The sequence below is a fragment of the Chamaea fasciata genome, unplaced genomic scaffold (genome assembly GCF_029207755.1).
Source record: "Chamaea fasciata isolate MVZ Bird 193981 ecotype frontalis unplaced genomic scaffold, bChaFas1.0.hap1 SCAF_5, whole genome shotgun sequence".
Lineage (NCBI taxonomy): Eukaryota > Metazoa > Chordata > Aves > Passeriformes > Sylviidae > Chamaea > Chamaea fasciata.
In genome coordinates this window covers 39,786,082-39,809,942 of record NW_027094090.1, presented here as the reverse complement: position 1 = coordinate 39,809,942, position 23,861 = coordinate 39,786,082, and the positions used below count along the sequence as shown (strand labels likewise).

At 35.7% G+C, this 23,861-nt stretch overlaps 1 protein-coding gene across 4 annotated transcripts in view; it reads left to right on the top strand.

Moving 5' to 3' along the window:
* PPFIA2 (PTPRF interacting protein alpha 2) overlaps positions 1–23,861 on the top strand; it is a 293,356-nt gene that overhangs the window by 236,277 nt on the left and 33,218 nt on the right. For 2 of the 4 annotated variants that reach the window (XM_066183312.1, XM_066183315.1), the window contains 11 exons: positions 2,558–2,641; positions 3,001–3,132; positions 4,064–4,126; positions 6,104–6,195; positions 8,595–8,730; positions 9,211–9,431; positions 12,201–12,438; positions 14,932–14,961; positions 15,860–15,990; positions 16,503–16,657; positions 20,908–21,001. In XM_066183312.1, coding sequence (XP_066039409.1) covers positions 2,558–2,641; positions 3,001–3,132; positions 4,064–4,126; positions 6,104–6,195; positions 8,595–8,730; positions 9,211–9,431; positions 12,201–12,438; positions 14,932–14,961; positions 15,860–15,990; positions 16,503–16,657; positions 20,908–21,001 — 1,376 coding nt within the window. Of the gene's footprint in view, positions 1–2,053; positions 2,141–2,557; positions 2,642–3,000; positions 3,133–4,063; positions 4,127–6,103; positions 6,196–8,594; positions 8,731–9,210; positions 9,432–12,200; positions 12,439–14,931; positions 14,962–15,859; positions 15,991–16,502; positions 16,658–20,907; positions 21,002–23,861 lie in introns of all 4 variants that reach the window. The other 2 variants (XM_066183316.1, XM_066183313.1) reach the window with 2 other exon arrangements.

Sequence of the window (23,861 nt, the reverse complement as noted above, 5' to 3'; positions counted from 1 at the left end):
GCCTCTGTTCTTTCTAGGTAGCCTCTCAAGGCATCAGAAGCAGTGAAGTTTAAGTAACTTGCTTTTAAGTTTTGCAGTCAGCTAATGAAGCTTATAGGGAGTTTAATTTTGTAGGAAGGTGCCCCCAGTGGGTTCTATATCTCCCTCTACGAAAATAGCTTCAAAAGAGGTAGAATTACTTAAGTCATCTCAGAGCTTTGGTGATTTCAAGTCATCTCATGACCCTTGGAAATGTATGAAGGAATGGCATTGAACCAATAATACAGCCAGGACTCAAAAAGGGGAAAATTATATTCTCTACAGAGCAGGATAAAACTTGGTCCGTCACTCTGTGGAAAGACGTCTGTTCTGCACTCTCAGGGACTTAACCTTTTCAAGGCTATCTTTCTAATTACCCACTTGGGAGAGGAAGCAGTGCATTAGCACTGGTGTGCTGAAACCGGCTAATAAGTGAAACAGAGAGATAAGTTAAAGAAGATCATAGAAGTATTGTTGCTGGTCCAAGTTGTAATAAACAGACAAAATAGTTTCAGCTAGTAAATAAGTTCAAGTACATCACAATATGCCTGCTTCATGATCAGAAACAAGAACTGCACTTGTAAATTAGTTTAATTAGAGACTTTCCCTTAAATTTTGCAAGAATCTGAGTTTTGTGAATACATTATGAAAAGAATACTAGTGATTTTCAGAGTAAAGAAGTATTCTTGTTTTTATACAAACCAGAATTTTCTTATGTGGTTGTTTTAATATCAAAAGCTGCAGTTTATGTTAATACATTGCTACTAGATCACACAATTGTTTTCTGTATGATCTTTAGCTCCTAATAATACTACTGAGTTTAAGTTATGGGTAATTTTAAGTTATTATGAACATCTGGCATTTCTCTGATACCTATTCCTAATTTATCTGATAAATCATTAGTGGATAAGCACATGAAAAATAGTCTCACAAAAACACAGCTGTAAAAATATTATTTCTTGTGCATAATAAAGTTTGATCATCTAAAGTTGGAGTTCAGATCTCTTTGAGAGAGGGTAAATCTGACAGAGTGAAATAGCATTTGACAAGCACGAGCTCACAGCTCAGTCATCAGTAGCACTCTCCGTATGCCTTATGCACATTCCTGTTTCCATAGCAACAAAACCAATATAGCATTTCCCTTTTTTAAAGGGCTTTTTTAGTTTTTGAATAGCAACATATACTTGTTTGGTATGACAATAACATGAATATTCATGTTTTGCCACAAATGACCTAATTAAGGTCAACTTCTGTCAGAAATAGTAATGAATCTTTGGTTGGATTACCATTTCTATGCTCAGTAATAACTTTTCATTATTATTAATGAATTTTTATTTATAGGTTCTTCTTTTATCTGTTGACCTTGATCTTCCAAAGAGATCCACCAGGGTGGATCTTTTCAAAGGGATGAAAACTATATTGTTTATTTGAATGAAGGGCCTTATGCAGTGTGTTCTAAAATGGCATATGAAAGCTTGAGCCTTGTCTCTTTTGACATTCTTTCTGTTTTCTAGAAATTAGGGAATGTACCATGACATTGCATAGTAGTGTAACTGACCGATCCATTACATAGTATTTATGCATTGTAATCATTCCTAGAGAATGGTAGAACAATAATACAGGAATTTCTGATGTTGGCCTCTGAAAGCCCAGTTCTTGTGTTTAGTTTACCAAAATAAAAAAAAATAAAAAAATAAAAAAAAAAAATTAAAAAAAAAATTAAAATTAGATTAGACAGTATCGCTTTGAATCCACTCTGTAGTAATGTGTCATCAGCCAGCCATCACTAACCTTGAACTTTCATGTGTAGGTTGATAGCTTCTTTAGCATTCCATTATTTTCGGTTTCTCCACATCAACTGCATCTTATTCACCAAGTATCAGTGTAGTTTATTCCATGTAAAATCTGTCAGTTAAAAGTTTAAATTTTCAGTCACACTTTTCTTTTAAGCATTCTGTGCTGTGTTCTGTTCAGTGTCAGTGTCTTTAGTTCTGATTTTTCAATTTTGTCCCTCTCCTTTTCCTTGACTTGTTAGTCTGATCCAACCTCTTCTACCTCATCTGATGATTATCAATATGTTATGGAAGCTAAACTACAAGAAATGATCTCCATACGTAGGAAGGTAGTCCTACTGGACTTTACTTTCTATTGCTGAATAGAATCCATCTGATTTGTTTTCATTTTTTTAAACTTTTTTTTTAATTGATAATCAACCATCGTGCAGTTCAGTGCTTCAGGAGCTTACAATTTTACGATGGCAGGTTTGTGTTCAAACCATGCACAGTCTGCATGTTACATTTGGCTGATTTCATTGCTCATAAATAATTCCAATGTTTTGCTGATGCTTGGATGTAACAGGCCTTTGTAGCTGACACATTTCAAGCAATGCTGTTCAGCTGCCTGTTTAAATAAAGTTTATTTTTGGAAAACTAAGTTTGCAGTTAGTAGTAGCTTGCTTTATGTTTTGTTTAAACTTTACTGAGATAAAAACTTCCAAAGACACCTAAATTACAGAAAGAGTCTTTCTATTTTTTTACAGGCAGAAGAAAGGCATGGAAACATTGAGGAACGGATGAGACACTTAGAAGCTCAACTTGAAGAGAAGAATCAGGAACTTCAAAGAGTATGTGTATTGCAAACAGCTTCTGTGCGCTTTTCATTTGCCAGTGTAGTGTTACGTTATGTACTCCAGCACCCAGAACTACCTAATTGTGAATGTTTTGTTTGTAGCAGTGATGGCAGCATCTTCCTACTTTACTTCACCATTTAATACATTCATTTACATCTAGTTGCAGAGTTGAAAACATTCTCCTGTTACAAAAATGGATGTGCATTAATCAGTAACTGTAATTACATTTCCTATGGAATTCGTTTAGATGGCTACAGTTACCTTTTTTTTTTTTTTTTAATTTTTTAATGATCCAAATCTGTACTGGTTAACTTTGGACCCTACCAATCTGTCTCATTTATTCTACATTAAAGGCAAGGCAAAGAGAAAAAATGAATGAGGAGCACAACAAAAGATTATCAGATACTGTAGACAGACTTTTGACAGAATCCAATGAGCGCCTGCAACTACACTTAAAAGAGAGAATGGCAGCACTTGAAGAAAAGGTACGGTACAAACAGCAGTATAAAGTTTAGCTTAATAAAGATTTCTCTTATGTTCTACTTTTTTCGGGATGGAGGCATCATCTGATTTTGTATTACCAAATATTACCACAAATGTGGTCCAACTTACACATTTGACTCCTAACTCAAGAGTGGGCTCAAGTGTCTTCCCAGAAGTGTTGTGAATATGGCTGAATATTTTGAGTTACGTGTTTATCAGCCAGGAGCCTGATGAAGAGATTGGAAGGGACCAGTGTGTGATGGGCTGCATGAGGCAATTGGAGAAAAAGGATGAGAACAGGGGAATGACCAGTTTTACATGTCATTTCAGTGTTTTAACCTGCTGATATCACCTCACGTCCTCTGGGAAGAGTAAAATGCTGTTACCACAGGAGAAGGACCATCTAGCCGTGGTCAGGGAATGTTATTTACAGATTTTCCATGACATGAGGCAATGTGGTCCTGCAAAATTCAAAGCCACTGACCTTTGTATAGGTCCTCTTTAATCCCTCCCTCTTCTACCTCACCTCTTGTATGATCTGAGGGGAATATTTCAGTTTTTCAGAAGGGTATCTCAGAACTTCTCAGATTATGTACTTCTGGTTTATATCATTGAAGCAAAATGTGGTATGGAGCAAGAAATAGGCTTGCCAAAAGAAGTTGGGAGAATTGATTGTGTAAGGATGAGGCAATTGCAGAGTTGAACCAAATGCAAAGTTTTTGCTGATCTAGAAGACACATGCTCCTACAGGATTGAATTCTTCCAGCATTGAAAATTTAGTATATAACCCAACTGAAGCATTAAGGAATTTAAATTTTGAAGTCCAACATATGTGAACTTTGTAAATGTGTACATGTATATAGTGATATCTGATACATTGACATATCTCTAATTTCTTCCTTGCTTATTTTTTTCTCTTCTTTTTATTTTTAGAATGTTTTGATTCAAGAATCTGAAAGTTTCAGGAAAAATCTGGAAGAGTCCTTACATGATAAGGTACTGTAAAACACTGTGATTTTATCTGGTTTTATAAAAATATGTAGAATTACTCGGAAATATGTATATGGAATATTAATTATCTAGCTATCATGAAAAATCTTCCTAACACAAATGAGAATTCCTTTAATCATCTAAACGCAATAAATAGCCTTAGAAGTTCTCTGACAGTTGTTCTGAGCTAAGTTCATGGTTGATATCCTAGCCTCAGGAAGTCAATACCAAAATTCATATTGATTTCACTGGCTCTGGAGTTTTTCTTCTATCAGTTTTATTTCCCAAAAAGTCTTGTTTAACAGAGATGTATGCATAACTGGTTGCACTTCCATAGTGAAGAATGTAATTTTTTGTTTTGATGCAATTCTTCTTAACAAGTGCAGTGGCATTATGCTAAATATAGCTGAAAGTGACCTTTCTTCATTCCTTGCAAATTAACGCCTAATGCTGTTTAGTGAATCAGTCAAATTGATTATAAATATTTCTTCCAATCCCAGATACTAGGATTTTGTTGTAAAGTTATTCCTGCCTTGAGTGCAGTAGGGTACACAAATACATTTGCATTCAGATTCATGGAAGTGTTTTTACAATGTATTAAATCCCTGTAAAAGCAATTGTATAGAATTTTAACAATAAAGCTACACTCTATAATAATATAAATGTATCATATGTAATCAAAAATAAAGACCTTTGAGAAAAATAACAAAAGAGGTATCTGTTAAAAAAAAAATTATTTTCATCTACATTTTAGGTAACCTGTAGAGAAAGGCTGTAAGATTAAAGTACGCAAAAGGACAACCTGTTTCTGTGCCTCACCACCCTCACCATAAAGAAATTCTTCCTGATATCTAAAACCTACCCTCTTTCATTTGAAGTCATTATCCTTTGTCCTGTCACTACATGTTCTGACCCCAGAGCATTTGTGTCCCCCTTTGAAGGGATTATTTGTTCCACTTTGATGAAGAAACTGATGAAGCAATTTCAGATAGATAGACATAACATCAGATACTAAGAATCTCTAAGTAACTGGCAAGTGTCACCAATAGAGTATCAGTCATCTCAGTAATTCTGTTCAATCAATAAATATTTTAAAAATACTTCAATACTATTTCAGTAATTATATGTTAATAATTCAGTAATAATACCCACTGAAATGGATATTATTTATAGATAATATTATTTATAAATACATTATTTACAGACATTATTTATAGATATAAATGATCCTTATCCTTTCTAGCCTTTTGCAATACTGAACATTTTAAACTTTAGGAAGAGCATTCTTACATCTTCATCCCGTATTTGTTCTTAATTTGTTTTAAAATTCTTTGATTCCATTCTATTAGTAGATAAAAATTATTTGTAGAATTTGGGAACAGTGATGTTTTTCCTAGTGGTAGCTGTAAATAGTGGGGGTTTTTTAGTTAGTTCTAAAAATCCAGTTTTATGGCAAGCTGTCATTTTTGTCAGCAGCACCTCATACTGGAGTAAAATCAACTCAACAAGAGTGAGACATATCGCTGCAGTTTGAGCCATCTAAAATGCAGTTCTCTCTAAGTCTGTGTCTCTGTCAGTAAATATAAAGGCCAGTATGCAATCCCGTAGTATCATAAAATCAAGCAGGGTGGAAAAGATATCCTGGAGATCCTTGAGGCCAGCTATTAGTCTTGGTCTCTATAGGAGGCGCAGTGAGTCACATGATGAACTGTGCCTGGCTTTAGAGTAGGAAAAAAATAAATTTCAAGGACAAACTCATCCTTCCAACACTTCCAGGCAGTGGTAAACAGCAGAGTGCTATACCACCTCCTCTTGATGCATACATCTCATTAGCAGTAGTGAGACTTCGATGAGCTTGCTTTTCTTATTAGAGTGTTTCAATCAGTATAACTTTGCTTACTTGTTTAACTTTACGAGAGCAATGTCTCATAAAACAAATGAGACATTTGTTTCACAAGTATATCTTACTCTTCTTATTTCCAGGAAAGACTTGCAGAAGAAATTGAGAAACTGAGGTCTGAACTGGATCAAATGAAACTGAGGGCTGGTTCTTTAATTGAACCCACCTTGTCAAGGTAATATTTTGTGGCAAAAGTTTTCTCACTCTAAGTTGAAATTGACATAAATGTAAATGGCAAGCATTTACCACAGAGATGTGTTCAAACCACACATAAATGTGGTCATGTATTTCTTTTAAAATGTAAAATCTGTGCAGTTATTACTACTGTTGCTTTTCACTCTTTTCATAGGTAAACAGAGCCTTTTATCAGTGAGTACACACTGAAATATTATGGAGATAAACAAAAGTCTTTTAAATTGTGAAATGTTTTGAAAAGTATATCCAAATACACAATTTTTTTCCAGACCTTAAAAATAAATTAGAAACAAGCCTCTTTAATGCTGAAAGGGATCAGCATTATTTATGATCCTATTTATTCTCTAAATTTCTTTTTCTGTATTAGCAAGGCATAACTCAGCTGTACTTAGTGTGCAGCAAAAGACCACAGAACTTCAGCTGAATATGAAGACATTATTCAGAGAGATATGAAAACGTCGTAATCAGACATTTAACATTGTGCCTCTTTTTGATGGAAAATCCACATGGGAAGAATCCATATGGGAAACAAATGCCACAAAAATAACCGCTAAGAGCTGTAAAGAATTTTTTCACTCTAGAAAGCCCTTATTGCTTGAAAGTGTACCTTGAGATTAAATTGTTGCTTTCTTGATAATTGAGTACCATGTGCTTTTTTCGTAACAAGCAACAAAGTTAGTTTTTAAAACTTGCCAGCATACCTGTCAGACAAAGTTCATGGACCAAGACTAAATTTGGAACACTGTATTCATCTAAAGTTACTCTTGTTCAATAGGTATGGGTTTTTTCCATCAACTATTGCCTGCCCATTAAATTCCTCAGACATCTTGCTTAGTACCTGGACAAGATTTTTCCCTCATCTTTTTATTATTTCTTGGAATAATATTTTTCTATATGTATAGAAGTTTAAGTTGATGAAATTCAGGATGTGATGCTTTTAACTTTTTGAATTTTTGTTCCCTTGGGAATGTGACTACAGGCACACAACATGTTTTTCTTGAAAGTGCTTGCAGGGACACAGGCTATTGAGCTGCTGCAAGAGCAGCTTTGGTTTTGGAGCAGCCACCCTTGGTGTTCAGCAGCTTTTCTTGCTGGGTAGATGAATATCATTAGCTTGTGTTCTGTAAACAGGAGCTGATTTGCCCTTGTCAAAGGGCTGTTTGAACTTGATAAGCTATCTAAATATCTTGAGAATTCGGCTGATTTCACTGAACAGTAGACTTTCCCTTATGTAACCTCACCTCATGAAGCTCCCAGCTCTCTCAGGCATAGCAAGCTCTGAGCATTAAATACTTCCTATTCTCAGCCTGTATTCAATTCTGAATTGGCTGGAGTTTGTGCTTTCAGGAAAATAATGAAGCTGATCAGCAGATGAATATCTACAGCTAGAGATCAGAACCTGGATTGTTTCTTTTATAATGCCAACTTGCTTCACAACTGCCAAATATTACTGATTATGAGAACAAAGTTCTATTGAGACAATTGCTATACACAGAAGATAAAAAGTCCCTGCCCTATCAGATTTTTTTGTTACATTTTGCTTTTTTAATGTGATCATGCTATTCATATATATTTTATGTGGAGATTGCTGGTGTGTTAAGAAACAGAAATTGTTGAGGTCCGTACTTCTGTGGTTGAATTCTCAAATGGTCCATAGAGCCTATGCTCTTTCACCTTGTTTCCACAGCCCATGGTTAGGATGCTTTTATTGCACCATGCAGTGAACTTCTGGTGCTGCTGTTTGACTAAGGACAAAGAGGTCAGGGACCACTGTTTGTAAATAAGAAAAGAGGTGCTGAAGTCATCCTGTATAAGCCTCACCACAATATTCCAAGACTTACCAGGGCTATAGGAAAAATTGGGGGTTAAAGCACTGAAAGTGTCATCAAATAAAAATTAGTAATTCCTAAATAATGTTAAATATCACAGGTCAGTTCTCTAATATTTTCCTGATGTAGAACACAGACATTCAGCAGTAAAACTTTATTCAATATGTTCACTCATGAACATGTAACATGCATAGTGTATCCTCAGGCATATTTATGAATATACAGGATAATACATTCAGCTGCCAGTTCTAGTTATCCTGAAATGTGCATTTTCCTATTAAAGTTTTGATCAACAAGTTTTTCTATGCATGGCTTTCATTTTAAAAAAAATCAGAGGTTTTATTATTTGTTTCTCCCTAATTTTCTCATACACTTATTTCAATTTTTAGCTTTTAAATTATGTTTTCTGATGTGGTTTTCTCATTTATTACGTGATGTATAAAAGTTTGTTTGAAAAAAGAAACCTGTGTTGCTAGACTGAAAATCATTGGATTGTTGTTGTTGTTATTCCTACTACTCTCTCAGTCCATTTATGTAATTCTGTTTATAGACCTCATCTGGACACATCAACAGAGCTGAGGTACTCAGTGGGCTCACTGGTTGATAGCCAGTCTGACTATCGGTCAACTAAAGTGATAAGGCGACCTAGAAGAGGCCGGATGGGAGTACGCAGAGATGAACCAAAGGTTAATCCCCAATTTCTTCTCATATATTCCCTGATAAGAGAATTTATTTGAAGCTGTTAAGCTTACAGTTTGTGGAGTTTTCTTCCGGGAAGATAACAACAGCAGAAAAAAAAGCCCACCAAACAAGAAAACCCAACCCAGAGAGCAGGGTTTTTTTCTATACCTGCGCAGAGAACTGTTGTACAAAATGACAGCAGAAAATGTTGAAGTTTAGACATCAAAGTTCAAACATACTTGATTATTTTTCTTTCCAGAGTGGTTTTTTTTGTATAAATTTTCCTTGTAGTAATTGTATACCTAAACTACAATTATGTGAAAATACTTTATGCTATTCACTGTAATATTGTGAGCATTAATGGAGAGCTAATAATTGAATAAGTACTTTGAAGTGTTAGTTGTTTTCCTCTCCCTTTTTCTTTTTAAAGTTTGCCTTTGCAGTTTTCTCTGGCATAAGCCATATATGTCCTAATTTGTGCTCAGGTGAAGTCACTTGGCGATCATGAGTGGAATAGGACGCAGCAGATAGGCGTTCTGAGCAGTCACCCGTTTGAGAGCGACACCGAGATGTCGGACATCGACGATGACGACAGAGAAACACTGTTCAGCTCCATGGACCTGCTGTCACCAAGCGGCCACTCCGATGCCCAGACTCTGGCCATGATGCTTCAGGAGCAGCTAGATGCAATCAATAAAGAAATCAGGTATGTGGCCTGCAGCAGTTGTGATGCACTCATGGTGCATCAAGCTTCATGGAAGCTTCAAGCTTCCTTTATTGCTTGAGTTCAGGTACCATTCATGGTAGTTAGGAAACAACTTGTTCATGTAGAGGATTGATAATTGTCTGCTTTCCAGAGGACAGTATTCATTATGTGAAGATAACAACTGAGTCTTCCTTTCCTAACCGCAGAAATTTCTTTCAAAAAACTTTCCAAGGGGAAAAACTGTTGGCCAGTTTAAGAGAAATTAGAGGAGGCTAACACATGGCAGATTTCACAGATTACTGTTCACAGTCCTGTTTCCAAGGTCTTTTTCACTGTTATGCATGACTCCACTTGCTCAGTAACAACCTCCTATCAGAAATACTTTATTTCAGTGATCTTCATGCTTTCTTCTGGCAATTATCCCTATGTTAAATCTAATACAAGCCACGTTTTCTAAGACATGATTTTGATTTTCTCTGTAGACACAGAGGATGGTTTTTCATGCTCCAAGTTGGATTATGGTGCTTGGAAATAGGTAATGAGTAGAATATATCTTAATAATATCTTAATAATATCAATGCAAATTTAATGGAGTGGTAGAGAATCAAATGACATGTTTTAATTAAGTGATTGTTATAAATGAAACCATATGTTAAGCTTAAAGCATTCTTACATGTTTTTCAGTAGTGGCAACTTTGAAAAAACCTGGTGTATGAAAAAAATCCTCTCATTAGTGACTGCTTTCCTAGAAGGAGATGAAGGAAATGTTAGTAAATATGTTAGGGACTTTCTGGCAATACTAGAAACACAAATACTGTGGTTAGAAATATGATCAAAACAAGACAGACTGATTTGGCAAAAGATAATCATTCTCTGATCAAGGTAATTTTAAAGGGAGAACTCTGTTAGACTATATTGAATTTGAGTAATTTTTCTGTTCAGGGAAAAACCTTTATAAATGTAGAGCATTGCATATTTTGCTGTCCCAGAATGTGTTTGTTCAGATAGGATTATACTGTTTTCTCAAACCTTTTTCTGCACCTCTCAAGTTACAGAGTCAAAGAGATATTTTGGTGTTGAGAAGGTAAATCTCTTTAAAACAGTGTATATGAAAGAAAGAACCTTATACATATTTTCTGTTATTACAAGGAAGTCAGCACTGTGGACAGTTCAGGAAGCTGTCGATGTAACATTTATATATTTTTTTAAACTATACTAAGTTTTTGTCAGTTTAACAAGTAATGCAGTAGAGGGTTTTCACAAGGAACAATACTTGCAGGTGACAGAGTGGGATATTGTTTGTGCCACCCAGAGTCAGATCACTGTTATACTTAACCCAGCATCTTGACTCAAATGTTAGGTGCAGTTTTACCACAAAAGGGGAGCAAGGGTGCACTTTTTATACAGCCAATTTACTGGAAGTCTACTGAGAGCAGATTGTTTCCTCAGCTGCTAATCTTGTACTGAAGTACAGACTTTTATTATCATAGCATTATTTCTATCCTTATTATAAAGGATATATCCTGATTATCCTTATTATAAAGGACCAGGTATGTAATTTTGTAATTTTTTAATACAGTTCAGGAAAATAATTCTACAAGGATAGTCTTATAAACTGTACTGCGTTTCGTGTTTTCTTGGGATTTTTTTAATTTACAAACACTATAAGGATTTATCAATTTTTTGAGATATTAAAAGAGATAAAAAATGTATTTTGCCTTAGATTTTTTTTTATTATACAAGGTGATTCAGGATTTACTAAAATGGAAAACATTGTTATAATTCAAAATATTACTGGCCTTTAAGTTTCTTCCCTGCATTATTTCAAAAAGAACTGTAGGTGTTTTATACAAACTCTGAAATGGATATTAAGGAAGAAGATTTATCACAGCATAGGAGTTCTTTGGTTTCTATTTTCAGTATATTATGATTTTATTTATTGTACTTTCTTCATTTCACTCAAAAAAGTCAGGTTCACAGTTTCAGCCTCCCCAGATTTCATATTCTCTCATCTAACATTGATCCCTTATAATTTTTCATCCTCTTTGCCAAAAAAAGACTACTCCTAGCACAGGTTTATGGACAAAGGACTTATAAACAAAAACTTTATTTTAAAGAATTTTTTTCCATTGGAGCTGCAATGACAATTGAAAAACAAAACTAAAGAGCCCAATGGAAGCATCCTGTTGAGGTGATAGATGCTTAAGAAGCTTACATTGTTTGCTAACAAGAAAGTGATTTTAATGAAATTTATTTAAAAGCACAGGGCTTTAGAAACAGCTATCATTTTTTCATCAAATTTTAGGGGTATAACAGACAATTTGTTTTGCATGTTCTCTGGTTTTATTAATATGGATTATTTTAGCAATTCCCTTCTTAAAGACCCAATTTCATTTGACTCTTAACTTTGTAATTTAGCAAAAGATAATCAGATGAAGCCAACGTAAGCTTGGAATTAGTTGTCTATGGTAAATCGGATTGTTAAACCCCCTTTTCAAAGGAATCAATATTCCTGAAATGTCATACATCAAGTCTTGCTGTTGGACACATTCTTCAAACAGGTTTTGAGGGTGGAGGAGTTGAGAAAAATAATTGATAATTGGTGATTAGGAAAATAATGTTGGAAAAGGGTATTTTTTAGTTATATATGATATTCATCTTTGTTTGCCCTTACTTTCAAATCTCATTTGAAATGAAATGGTTTCTAGTTTTGCTCTGGGGATACAAAGAGGCAAATACAACAAGAGCATTCTTCTTTTCTTTAATAAGGTTAATCCAAGAAGAGAAAGAGTCGACGGAATTGCGTGCTGAAGAGATAGAGAACAGAGTGGCCAGTGTGAGTCTGGAAGGCTTAAATCTAGCCAGAGTCCACCAAGGTACCTCCATTACTGGCTCAGTGACAGCATCATCACTTGCAAGCTCATCTCCTCCCAGTGGACACTCAACTCCCAAGCTCACCCCTCGCAGTCCAGCCAGGGAGATGGACAGAATGGGGGTTATGACGCTGGTAAGAAACCTTATGATGACAGTATTTGATGTGATATTTCTTGTATTAAGTACTTAATCTTTTCACTGTATGACTGGCTCACCTCTCTAATTCTTCATTCACATCTTCATCATCCATACAGATAGAAAATTCTCTAGAATATAGACATTTGGTGTCTTTGGGCTTTGTAATAGGGGTTTTGAGCATTGCATGATTCACTGGGGGCATAGTGATAGGTTTACCAAGGGCCTACAGCACACAGAGTATGGAATTAATAAAAAACAGAACTGATCATTGGAATTACTTGCATGTAAAAAATGTTTACTAATGGAAAGTTAAGACATTCCACAACTTCTTGTATATGATAATTTGGATATGCTTTTATATTTGGTATACTCTTTTATATTTGCAGCACTTTTATGTATTCTGCATGACCATTTATCATGCACAATGAAATAAGTTCTTTGGTTTCCACTAATTCATTTAACTAATGTATTTCAGTATTACAGTTGGCTTACACATAGAAAGAAAGCTGCCATGAAATTAGTGTGCAAATAATTTCTAACATTGTTGTATCTTTGAGGACGTATTCAAAAATGTCTGGTTTGATTTGGAAAGGGATTTGCAAGGAATTTAATTTTGATCCTAGACAAAAAGAAACAGTACATCTGTCAAATATCTGAAGATAGTATTCGTCAACATATTTAAGATGTACGAATCTGATACTGATCTGAGCACAGATGCAGGGTTCATTGTGAGCTACAAACCAGTTTGGAGGCAGGGTGAATTAATCCCTTTAAATACTAGGGGACAAACAAAGCAGCCCACTCTGCTGATCTCATGCAGGGAATAGAATAAGGTATGCATAAGCCCGTTTTTTATTTGCTTTTTCTCTGATAATCATAATGTCACTAATGTGTCCTTGTGGTCCATTCCTGGGGAGCAGTAACACTGATTCCCTGTGGAGCCTTTCCTAAAAGAAAAGGTTGCTAAGAGCAGCTGGAAATGAAGCCTGGCTGTTCATTCTTCTCAGCTGGGAGTTGGGACTTTTGCTGATGATCATCTAGCCAAGTATTCCTTTTTCCTGGGAACTGACAACTACTCATACCCACCTCTGCTCCTCCCAGTTTAGCATGGTGTTTGCTGCCACCTTAGGATCTGAGGTCAGCAGGGAGGAGGTCCAGGCAGGCAATCATAACTTATTCTATGCTGCCCCGAGTCCCCACTGCTGAACAGCAGAAACAAAAATACTGGTTTCACAGGTCATTGAGGAGGAGGTGAGTCTGCACGTTGCTGTGCTGCCACCTGCTTCACCAAAGCAGCACCTTCCCAAATGCACAGTCCAGTTCCCTTTCCCCAGCCATTCAAAGCAAGCAGTCTGGCTGGGGTAAAATGGCAATGGTTGAACTGCCCCACCAGCAGACACCTGCACTGCCTGGTTGCCAGGATTTGAAAACTCTAGCTTTGGGTCAGTAAGTTCATCAGATTCAAACATGAAATGACAGCATAGCCTCTGCAATTCAGATTGCCGTGGTATCACTGGCATCGAGCTCTAACTGTGCTAAAACTCAGATGGATGTGTCTGTCTGACTTGCAGTTGAACTCTTGACCTACCATAAGCAGTAGAAGCATCCCCCCATTATGTGCTCAGCAGCCCAGCCCAGAGTTTTGCTCAGCTTCATCAGCCATTTCAGGACATTTCTGCCCTGCATTGTTTCATCAGGAGTTCAGTGTTGAATATCACTTCGTTGCTGAGTGGGAACAGACACAAGTCTGTCAGACATCCTCTAAGTGAAACTTTGAGTTGGGAAGAAGTTTGTAGAAGCCTGATTTCTAGAGCTCAAATTACCAAATGGCCCTGTATTGGTTGACTGGAGAAGAAGACTGCATGAGTTTCCACAGCCTGGGTCCATGGAGCAAATAAATTCTGCAAAGTACATTCAGCTTTCCTTAAATGAATGAGAAATCTATCAAAAATAAAAATGCAAAAGGGGTTGAACAAGACCCGTTCTAGCAGTCTTTTACTGCCAAGTAACACTGCAGAAGATAGGTGAATATGTATTCATTTCCTGAAAATACCAGGCATTTTTTCAGGCATGGTATTTGGTGATGATATTTTGTGGTTTTATTTGGTGGGACACCAATATATATATATAGTATTTGATGAAACTTAAAAAAAATTTCTGTGTTGGGGATAACGTTGGGGATAAAGTACTTATATGAAAGCTCAAAAATAGAAAGTGCTACTACAGGCTTGAAATGTCCAATTTTTTGCTAAGTTTATGAAATTGAAGGAAAGTGTTTCTTTAGGGAAAAAAAAAAAAGCCCCAAACCTACTTTCCCTGAAATTTTTCAGGGGTTATTGTATGTTATTGCATCAAGTGTATAATTAAATTAATCTTTGCTTCCCACTTCATGAATGTGGGAACAACAAATGTGAGGCATTTTTTATGATTCAATAATATTTATTATTCATTATTTTTTTGTTGTTGTCTTTTTTGTTACCAATCTAAGCCAAGCGACCTAAGGAAGCATCGGAGAAAGGTATGTTACTGGGGTTTTTTAATGTTTGGGAGGGCACATTTATCATATTCCTCTGATATTTAGGAAAATAAATCTTTGCTGGGGTCCATTGCCAGCAACTGCATCCCCTCCTCTCCTTTTCATTCAATGCCTGAACATAATAATTTTAACCCTATCCAGAAAGGCTTCCAGAGGTCACAGCTGAGTCACAGAATTAATGGCCACCAGTGATATCTTGGAGTAGCAGCCTCAACAGCACAAACTTAAAGGAATACTTCTTTTTAAAGAAGTATCAACACAAAGGAATTACCTTCAAATGTATTTTGACCACTTTCTTGCTGGAGGAACTACAGATAGATTCCTTGAAATCTTCTGGAGCAATATAAAGTTGTTTACAGAGCTGGCACTGATGATGAGATTCCATGACAGAAGATGGTATTTAAGATAAATCATTATGTACTCTGACAAAATTTCTTTTTGCCCATGTCTGTTGTCAAGCGTACTGACTGTTCTGGTAACACACTGTGAAGAAAGGGGTCATGTTTTTGCCTGTATTCCCTTTCTCTCCTACATCCCTGAGAAACTTAGTTAACCTGAATTTTCCTGTTTAATGTGAGAGACCCACTTACATCTGAAATTACTTTCATGTTTAGACCTTCAATGTGTCAAGCTGTTCAGCATAAAGGGAATGAACTTCTTCTACAAGCATAATCTCATTTCTTTCAAATATGTTCTTTAAGCTGCCATATTTAGGCACTTGTTTTTTCCAATAGCATATTTAAAAAAAGAAGAACCCTTAAAATTTGCTCAAAAAATTGCTCTTGAAACTTTACATGCTTCAGTCCTCTTGACAATTTCATGCATATGTTGAAACGTTCTTGAAAAGCTAATATACTCTCATTGGAGTGTCTCTCCCCAGATTGCAGTAGTTGAAGAAGATGGGCGTGAAGATAAAGCCACAATCAAATGTGAAACTTCTCCTCCTCCAACACCCAGAGCTATCAGGATGACTCATACCCTTCCTTCTTCATACCACAATGATGCCAGAAGGTAAGATGTTTGTAACGTGAACCTGTACTTCACAGTATACCACATATTGTTGTTTTCAAATCATGTTGTTTAACTATTCCAAAATTACCTGATTTCTCCTTTGTTTCTCATGTCATGGGAGAAAAAACCTTACCCACTGTCTGTTACTTGACCCTCAAAATGTTTATCAATGCTAAAGTAAATGCTGGATGTTTCTGTTTTGAGGTACAGTATTGATGACTACTGCAAGCAGCGATGCTACAAATCCTAGAAATAAAATCAGAATTCTGACTTCTCTATTTTTCATAAGTTGTTCTTAGCAAAGTAAAAATATTTATTTTCAGCCTTGCCTGACAGAGAAAGTGCAGTCTTCTGTTGCTCTATATGTTGCCAAATAATTTAAAGATGTGATTGTTTCACTTGTTGGGAGATCATTACTGAAGTATAACCAATTAATTTATTTGCAGAGCTGCTCAGAAGAAAGTAAAAATGTTGTCATTTTATCTTCCTATTTCTTTATTATCATTTTGCAGTAGTTTGCCTGCTTCACTGGAGCCAGAAAGCATTGGTCTTGGCAGTGTCAGCAGCAGTCAGGACTCCCTGCACAAAGCTCCCAAGAAGAAAGGAATCAAGTCTTCAATAGGACGATTGTTTGGTAAAAAAGAGAAGGCTCGGCTTGGACAGCTCAGTAAGGAATTAGTGTAACAAGCGAAGGTTACCACTTCACTGCCATTTTTCCATTTTTAATTTTTCTTTTTTTTTTTTTTTCAGTTTCCAATTTGCTCATTTTTCTGTTTTGTCTGGCACAGCTTTCCCATTGAATTTCATTGTTATCAGCAATTATATTTGTTGGGAGTTTGCCATGAGTAATGTAAATGAAAAGAGAGTTCGGGCACAAATTACTGAAGTAATCTTTTTCACTGAACCTTGTGCTTCAATAGTCTGCTGAATTAGGGTAGAAATGGTAACACTGTATTCTTGAATAACCACATAGAGAGGAGGTGAGAAGTTAATAAGCAATAAGTGGCTTTAAGTCGTGTACCTATGTGGTACAGAACGTCCTCTCAACTAAGTGTAGTTGCTTTTCAAATTTCAGTGTGTCACTAGATGCGCTCTAGTGTCTATAGCTGAATGTCCTGAAGATAACTTTCTTTTTAGTTGTGCTGCTAACAGCAGTGCTTAGCTTCCTACTTCTGCCCTTATCCCTTGCCAAGACTATTTAATTCCATTCAATTCATGGCAAAAAATTTCCTCTGCCTATTTTTATAGGTTATGTCTATATGAACACATGCCAACACAAGTATTAAATTGGAATAAATGTGACAATAAAATTGAAATACTGTCTCTTTCCTAGTCATGCAGATGTCACATAATACAAATTTGTGAGGCACTAAATTTTACTGCCATGGTGACCATGTAACACTTTTAAAAGAATTTTAAGGCCTTGCAGTAATTGTAAACACTTAAGCAGCAAGCATAAGCCTGAAATTAAAACCCTGCATTTGTATTGCAATGCATCCTTACCCACAACTAACAAACCCATTGCTCAAGTAGTACAGAATAAAAAGAAAGGTAGTACTAAGATCAAAGTATCAGAGTAAAATTGTAAAATGGAGTGTTCCTCATTTATACTCCACCTTTCTCCTCTCTGCCTGTGAAAATCATGTATTCTTGAAAAAAACCCAGCCAATTAATTTCAATTTGTAATCTGAATTCCCTTTTTTTTCTCACTATGAAAAGAATAAAACAGATTTATTCCATCTTTTAAATGAGAATCTATAAACAAATCTTTCAAATACACCTGTATGCCACCATCCGCATTGATGGATAATTTATAACTAGAGTGCATCTAAAGTTAGACTTTATAAATCCACATTTACATTCCATATGACCCTTTTTATAGATAGATGCAATAAATGTGTTTGTCTTCCCTGCAGTTCTTTCGAATGTGGAACAAAAATGAAATAACAGCTTCAAAGAAAGGAAGAATGAAATCTGGCAATACAATAATTTAATAATACCCTCTATGATTAATAATAGAATTTGGTAGAGTCCATTTGTAATTCCCCATACTAGGTCAGGAAATTGCTAAAAGATGTTAGTGATTTGCAATTATGTGATTTTTTGGGACTTCCGTCCTTTACTTCAAGAGCAAAGATTTCAGTACAATGCACATTTTAATTATGCAAATTAGGATTACTAGCATTTATAAAATAAACAGTAGCACTTTTACCTAATCAAAAGGTAGTAGCAAAATATTTTTCAGAAATTAAAACAACATTGAGCAGCTGAATTACAGATAGTTATTTGCACATATCAATAGAAAACCATTTATTGAATGGCTGTTTCCATTCAATGGCAGTATCATAAAATCATAGAATATCCTGAGCTGCAAGACGAAATGAATTTTAAAAAAGAGTAGTCCTGGTAGTACTTGACTCAATTTCACAACTGATGTGCTATCTGTGCAGCTGCATAATTAGGAGTTCTCTTTGTGGTAAGATACTACATCACAGAAATTTATATAGAAATTCCTATTGGACAATATGGCACTGCAAAATATTTGTATGGTTTTCATAACCTAAATATATATTGCAAAATCAATAAAAGAATTTATTTTATTTGCTTGCTTAAATTAAACACTCTAATTTAATATAGACACGTGCTTCTTACATTCTTAATGTGGAAAATACCTTTTCTTCAAAAGCACATATTTATATATTCCTATTTAAGAAACAGTATTGAAACCTCCAGACTTGTATTACTAATTTCAACAGAGCTGTGCTATTACCCAAAATATTTCCTTGCTCTGTGTCCCTTGCTAAACCCTGAGATTATTCCTTTTCAACTCTTAAACTTGCCAGAATTTTAGTTTATAATTTTATTCGTTTATAATTTTATCTTCTCTGCTAAACCATTAGCATTATTGTTTCAAGCCGGATCCATGCTTTAGGAGATTCTTCTTAGAATTGAGATGCAAGATTTCTAGATTATTCAAGTTTACTCTAAGTTTTTGGAGAAGGAAAAAGGAATGCTACAGGAAGCACAAGTGGACTTTCCTTCTTTCCTTCTTTTCATCTTTCCTTCTTTTCCAGTCTTCTCTCACTTGACAAACACCACATTAGACGTTTATATATTCTTCTCATGTTACATTTTAAATATTCTAGACCCTAAAACAAAGAATACATTCCAGGCATTTTTAGAGTTGCCCAAGCAAGCTGGTCTGTATGGCGAATGGAAAGGTCGGCTTGTTAGGAAACATTTATTGTGACAGACCAATACAAGGTACCCTCAGTTATTCAAAGGCTAGATGCATTTGGAGAGTGGAGAAATGCATTATGCCCAAACTACTCTCCATTTTACAATGAACCCTCATTGCACTGCACTCATCCTGTCTCTTTCCAACATACTGAGGGCTGCTCTCTCAAGAAAGGTGTGGTATGTTGATTGTTTTCAGAATGAAAAATGTAATCCAGAGACAGCAAGAAGCACTCAGTGAGACTCTATAAGACTTGGACAGGCAGATGAAATAAAAAAGTATACATTCATGTTTTCTGCATATGTGAGATGCGTTTACATCATTCTCACTGTGAGACTTGCAGAAGTAGTGTCCTCTTTTAATAAAGTAAAAATCTGTCTAGACAAACAGGAGTTTTAAAACAGCACCTCTTTTAAAAGAACAGCTTAAACCCAAGTTTTTCTAAGTTTATGTCATAGGCATGATGCAGTAGTAGGTTTTGTTCTCACTGGATTGAGGTACACGTAAATCTAACTTGTAAAAGGCTGTGGCCCTATTTCACTATGTAACATTTATGAATTATTTTATCATTAAAATCAACAAAGCAGGACAGAAATATTTTAATTTATTTTGTGCTTTTTTATTATGCCAACGTCCACTATATAGTTGTTCACTATCCATTAGCTGTGAAATAAGAAATTGCCATTTTCCAACAGAGTCAATCATCAGCATTTTACCATACTGTTGTCTTCTTTCTAGTGCCAGTTGCACACCTTCCAGACTGGAGCACAGGGGGAAGGCAGCCTCCAAAGGAGTGCTGCAGTGCCTCTGTCTGTACCCATCCAAGTGGGAGTGTCAGCACCAGTCAGGACAGTGAGAGGACAGTGTGAGGCCAGAGCCAGGAGACTGTACTGAACTCCATGAGCAGGTCCCGTCTTCTTCAATCAGGGCAGCGATAAAAAAGTCAGACCACTTTCCACTTCTGCACTAGGAAAGTCATGTCAGTGGCCATGTGCATCATAACAGTCATCCCCTTAGTTTATGAAATTATTTTATTTTGGTCCACATCTTGCTTACTGCAAACTTCCTTTGTCACTGTGTGTAAGTTATTCAAGTTCCCTTGACTTTGACAGGATTTAGGTGCTTACAAGACACCTCAAGGGAGATGTAGGAGGCTTTTTACTTCTCTGACAGATTCTCTGTGTCATCTCTGGGAGTTTGCAGGGATAAGGACATCTAAGACTCTCTATGAAAGCAAAATGAAAACTTTAGCACTATTGCATTAGGTGATGCTGTATTATGGCAACGGTAGAGACAGTTCTGGAGAATGCAATTTCATTTGCACATTTCTCAACTAAGAATAAAAAATGATGAGAGCATTGCTTACTTAGTCCCACAAGACTGAGCCTTAGGAGGCAAAGAAAAATAGGCAGAGAAGATAAGGGTGCTCTTGTCATACATTTCTGCTAAACACGAGGAGGAGAAAGTATTTTTTTCTCTATTATTCTTTCCCATGTAGTAAATGCTTGTCAGAATTTACTTCAGCAGGTGAGAGATGTTCACCACAAACACCAGATGTCACAGCTTAAGGAAGCAAATGTAGATGATGATTGTGGGTGGGAGGGGAGTTTAAGGGTTGAGGAGGGGAACAACAGGAAGAGAAAAAATATGATGGGGGATTTGTTTGTTTTGTTTTCCAGGAGGTTACATGGAAACAGAGGCAGCTGCTCAGGAATCTCTGGGATTAGGCAAACTTGGAACACAAGCAGAAAAGGACAGAAGACTAAAGAAAAAGTGAGTACTTTTTTTGTGTGACTTTTTGGTTGAAATGTGATCCAAATATCAGGATTTTTATTGTTTTACTCAAATGTGGAATGAGAAGCAAGAATATGGCATTTTAGCAGTGATGTTTCTTTCCAGTGTAGAAGTTTTTAAAGCTGCATATAAAATATAGGGGGAAATAGTCAGTCTGTCAATTGTACAATATTATTTCATTTGTGAAAGAACATAGATTTATGAGAGACATTTTTCCATTTCACATTGTCATTAATCCTGTGCTTTTTGCCTTCTGTGCAATTCTTGAAAAATAGACATGTATTTAATGACTCCCTATGCAGATTTTCTTTTTCAAAAGGGTGAAAAAGCTTTTTTGCATTACCTAGTGAACAGAGTGTAATTTCTGTTTCTAGATGTCAAATGTTCCCTATAAACTCTAGCAGCTTCACTTTCTTTTTGCCTGTCAGCAAATACAGGCAAAAAAAGCAACCTAGCTTTTTGTTTGCATCAATTATACAATAATTTAATGCTGTCTTTCAAGCACCTCTTTGTAAAAACAGTACACTGACTCATAGCAGCTGCCAGGAGCTATGAAGAACTAATAAAATAAGGCGGCAAACACAAAAGAAACAGCCGCATTGCATTTCCAGTGAAATTAGAGGGTGTCAGAGAAAAAGATTGTACTTAAAAATGACGTTGCAAATTCACTCTGTAAACAAATAGGTTTACTTTTCATCCATAGCCATTAACTTTAATGCTATTATTTGGATTCTAAAAGCCTATTTTTTTAAAATTTTCTGGGTTTTCAGGTTTTTTTCACCCTTCTAAGATTTCTTTGCTGAGTTTCTAGAGAATTTTCAATTCTAATCTAAAGAATCTAGAGATAATGTTTGAGCTTCTCTTTAAATTTTTAAGTTGAATATTTTTAATCACTACTTTCCTGTCAAGCTCTTGATGAAATATATCTTTAAATGTACACATCCATGTCATGTACAAATGCAAGCATTCTGTTTAAATCAGCCTCAATTTAGTAATTAAAGATAGGGAAGTACTCACTGTGCTAGCTGAAAGAGAAGAAACGTTTTAAATTCAATTAAGAAACTCACAATAGCATTCACAGGGATGTTACAGTTGATGAGTCTTGTTCCTGTATTTCTTATCTATGATTTTTTTATCACTAATCAGTAATTTTAGAAATATATGGATGTAGACTATGTTACCATGCATTTTTTTACTTAATCTAGAAAGTATCTTTGAGGCCATCATTACCATTTGTAAAGAATATAATTTAATTTTCAGTAGCCTCTTTTTTTTTTTTTTTTTTTAAGCTTCAATGTACCTTCCAGTTCTGAGGGCTGACTATATCACAGTATTGAAATCATTTTGAAGGGACAAATGCATTCATTTGGTTCACTTTCTTGTGTGTTAATTCTTTAAACTGGATAAAATAGCATAAGACTTGGCACACACAACTGCTAACATGACATGACCACTTCATCTATAGATTGCCTACCAGCTTTTGGGTCTGTAAATAACAGGTGGGCAGATAATCTGTTACTAATTTTCTGTCCAATCTTACACAATCAATCCCATGCTTTCTGCTTTTCAAGTCTTTCCTTTTTTTCTCCTGTGTCTGTCTGTCCTTGGTTCTTTATGGATCAGATAAAATCAAAATGTCCTCTGCTGCAAGGAAAGGAATCTTTCCTTTGTGACTGTGACTATTCTATGGGTCTGAACTGTCTGTTTATCCAAAATATATGTTCTACAACTATCTCATGAAGAAATTTAACTTTTCCCCTGTTCCTTTTAGGGTTACCTATCTTCACAGTTTCTCACTTTAGAATCCTCCTGCAGAAAAATTATCATACGTTGCTAGTTTACATATATATGTACATATATATTACATCATTTTAGAGAACCATAATGCAGGAAAAAAGTATGATGTATTATATAGAGATATACAGGAGATTCTACTGAATTGTGGTTGTTGTTGTTAAGGTGCCAAGCTGTCAACAGAGTGTAAGGGAATTAACACCTCCTTGTCAAAAATGCAGTCACTGCATCACTAAATGGGTCAGGTTGGAACACAGGGGATCATCTGGTCCAACCTCCCTGCTCAAGCAGGCTCATCCCAGAGCACATGGCACAGGATTGTGTCCAGATGGTTCTTGAATATCAGTAATTTATTTGCATGTCTTACCTTAGAAAATATTAAATTGAGACAGTCCAGAAAGTAATTTAAATTAAAAGTTTGTTGCAGTAGGTCACGTTCCTTTGTACCAATTCTTAACAGTGCCTAATTCCCTCTGGAAGTAGTTTTGCCCTACACACCGTAGGTGCAAGATTACTGAACAGTGTAGTGCAAATGAGAATACTGTGCTATGTAACATTAATGGTGGTGGGGATGTATAGGAGATCTTTATAAGACTTAATAAGAGTAGCCTGAGAGTCATTTCGTAGCTCATGTTGTAGCAGTAAGATCTGTAGCAGTATGGTTTAAGTCCATGTGGTTGATTCCTCTTTTACCGTTAAACAAAACTACTTTACAAACCCTGCAGAGACAGTGAGCAGAGTCACTGGAACAGAGAGCAGAGCAATTCACCTTGTAAGCATTTCTAACTGAATTGGATTAGGACATAAAAGCCCAAGAGAACCAAACCCACTAATAGGATAGGTAAAGGATAGGCTAAAGATTACTACTTGGTATAACATTTCAGTTCTGAGAGAACTTTACTTAGGCTGGCTTTGTCACTCCCTTTAAAAAAATAAAACCCAAAGCCAAAGCAGACAAAACCAAAAACAACCTCAAAAAAACCAACCAAACAAACAAACAAAAATACCCTTGCAACAAAAAACCCAACAATACAAAAAACCTTGA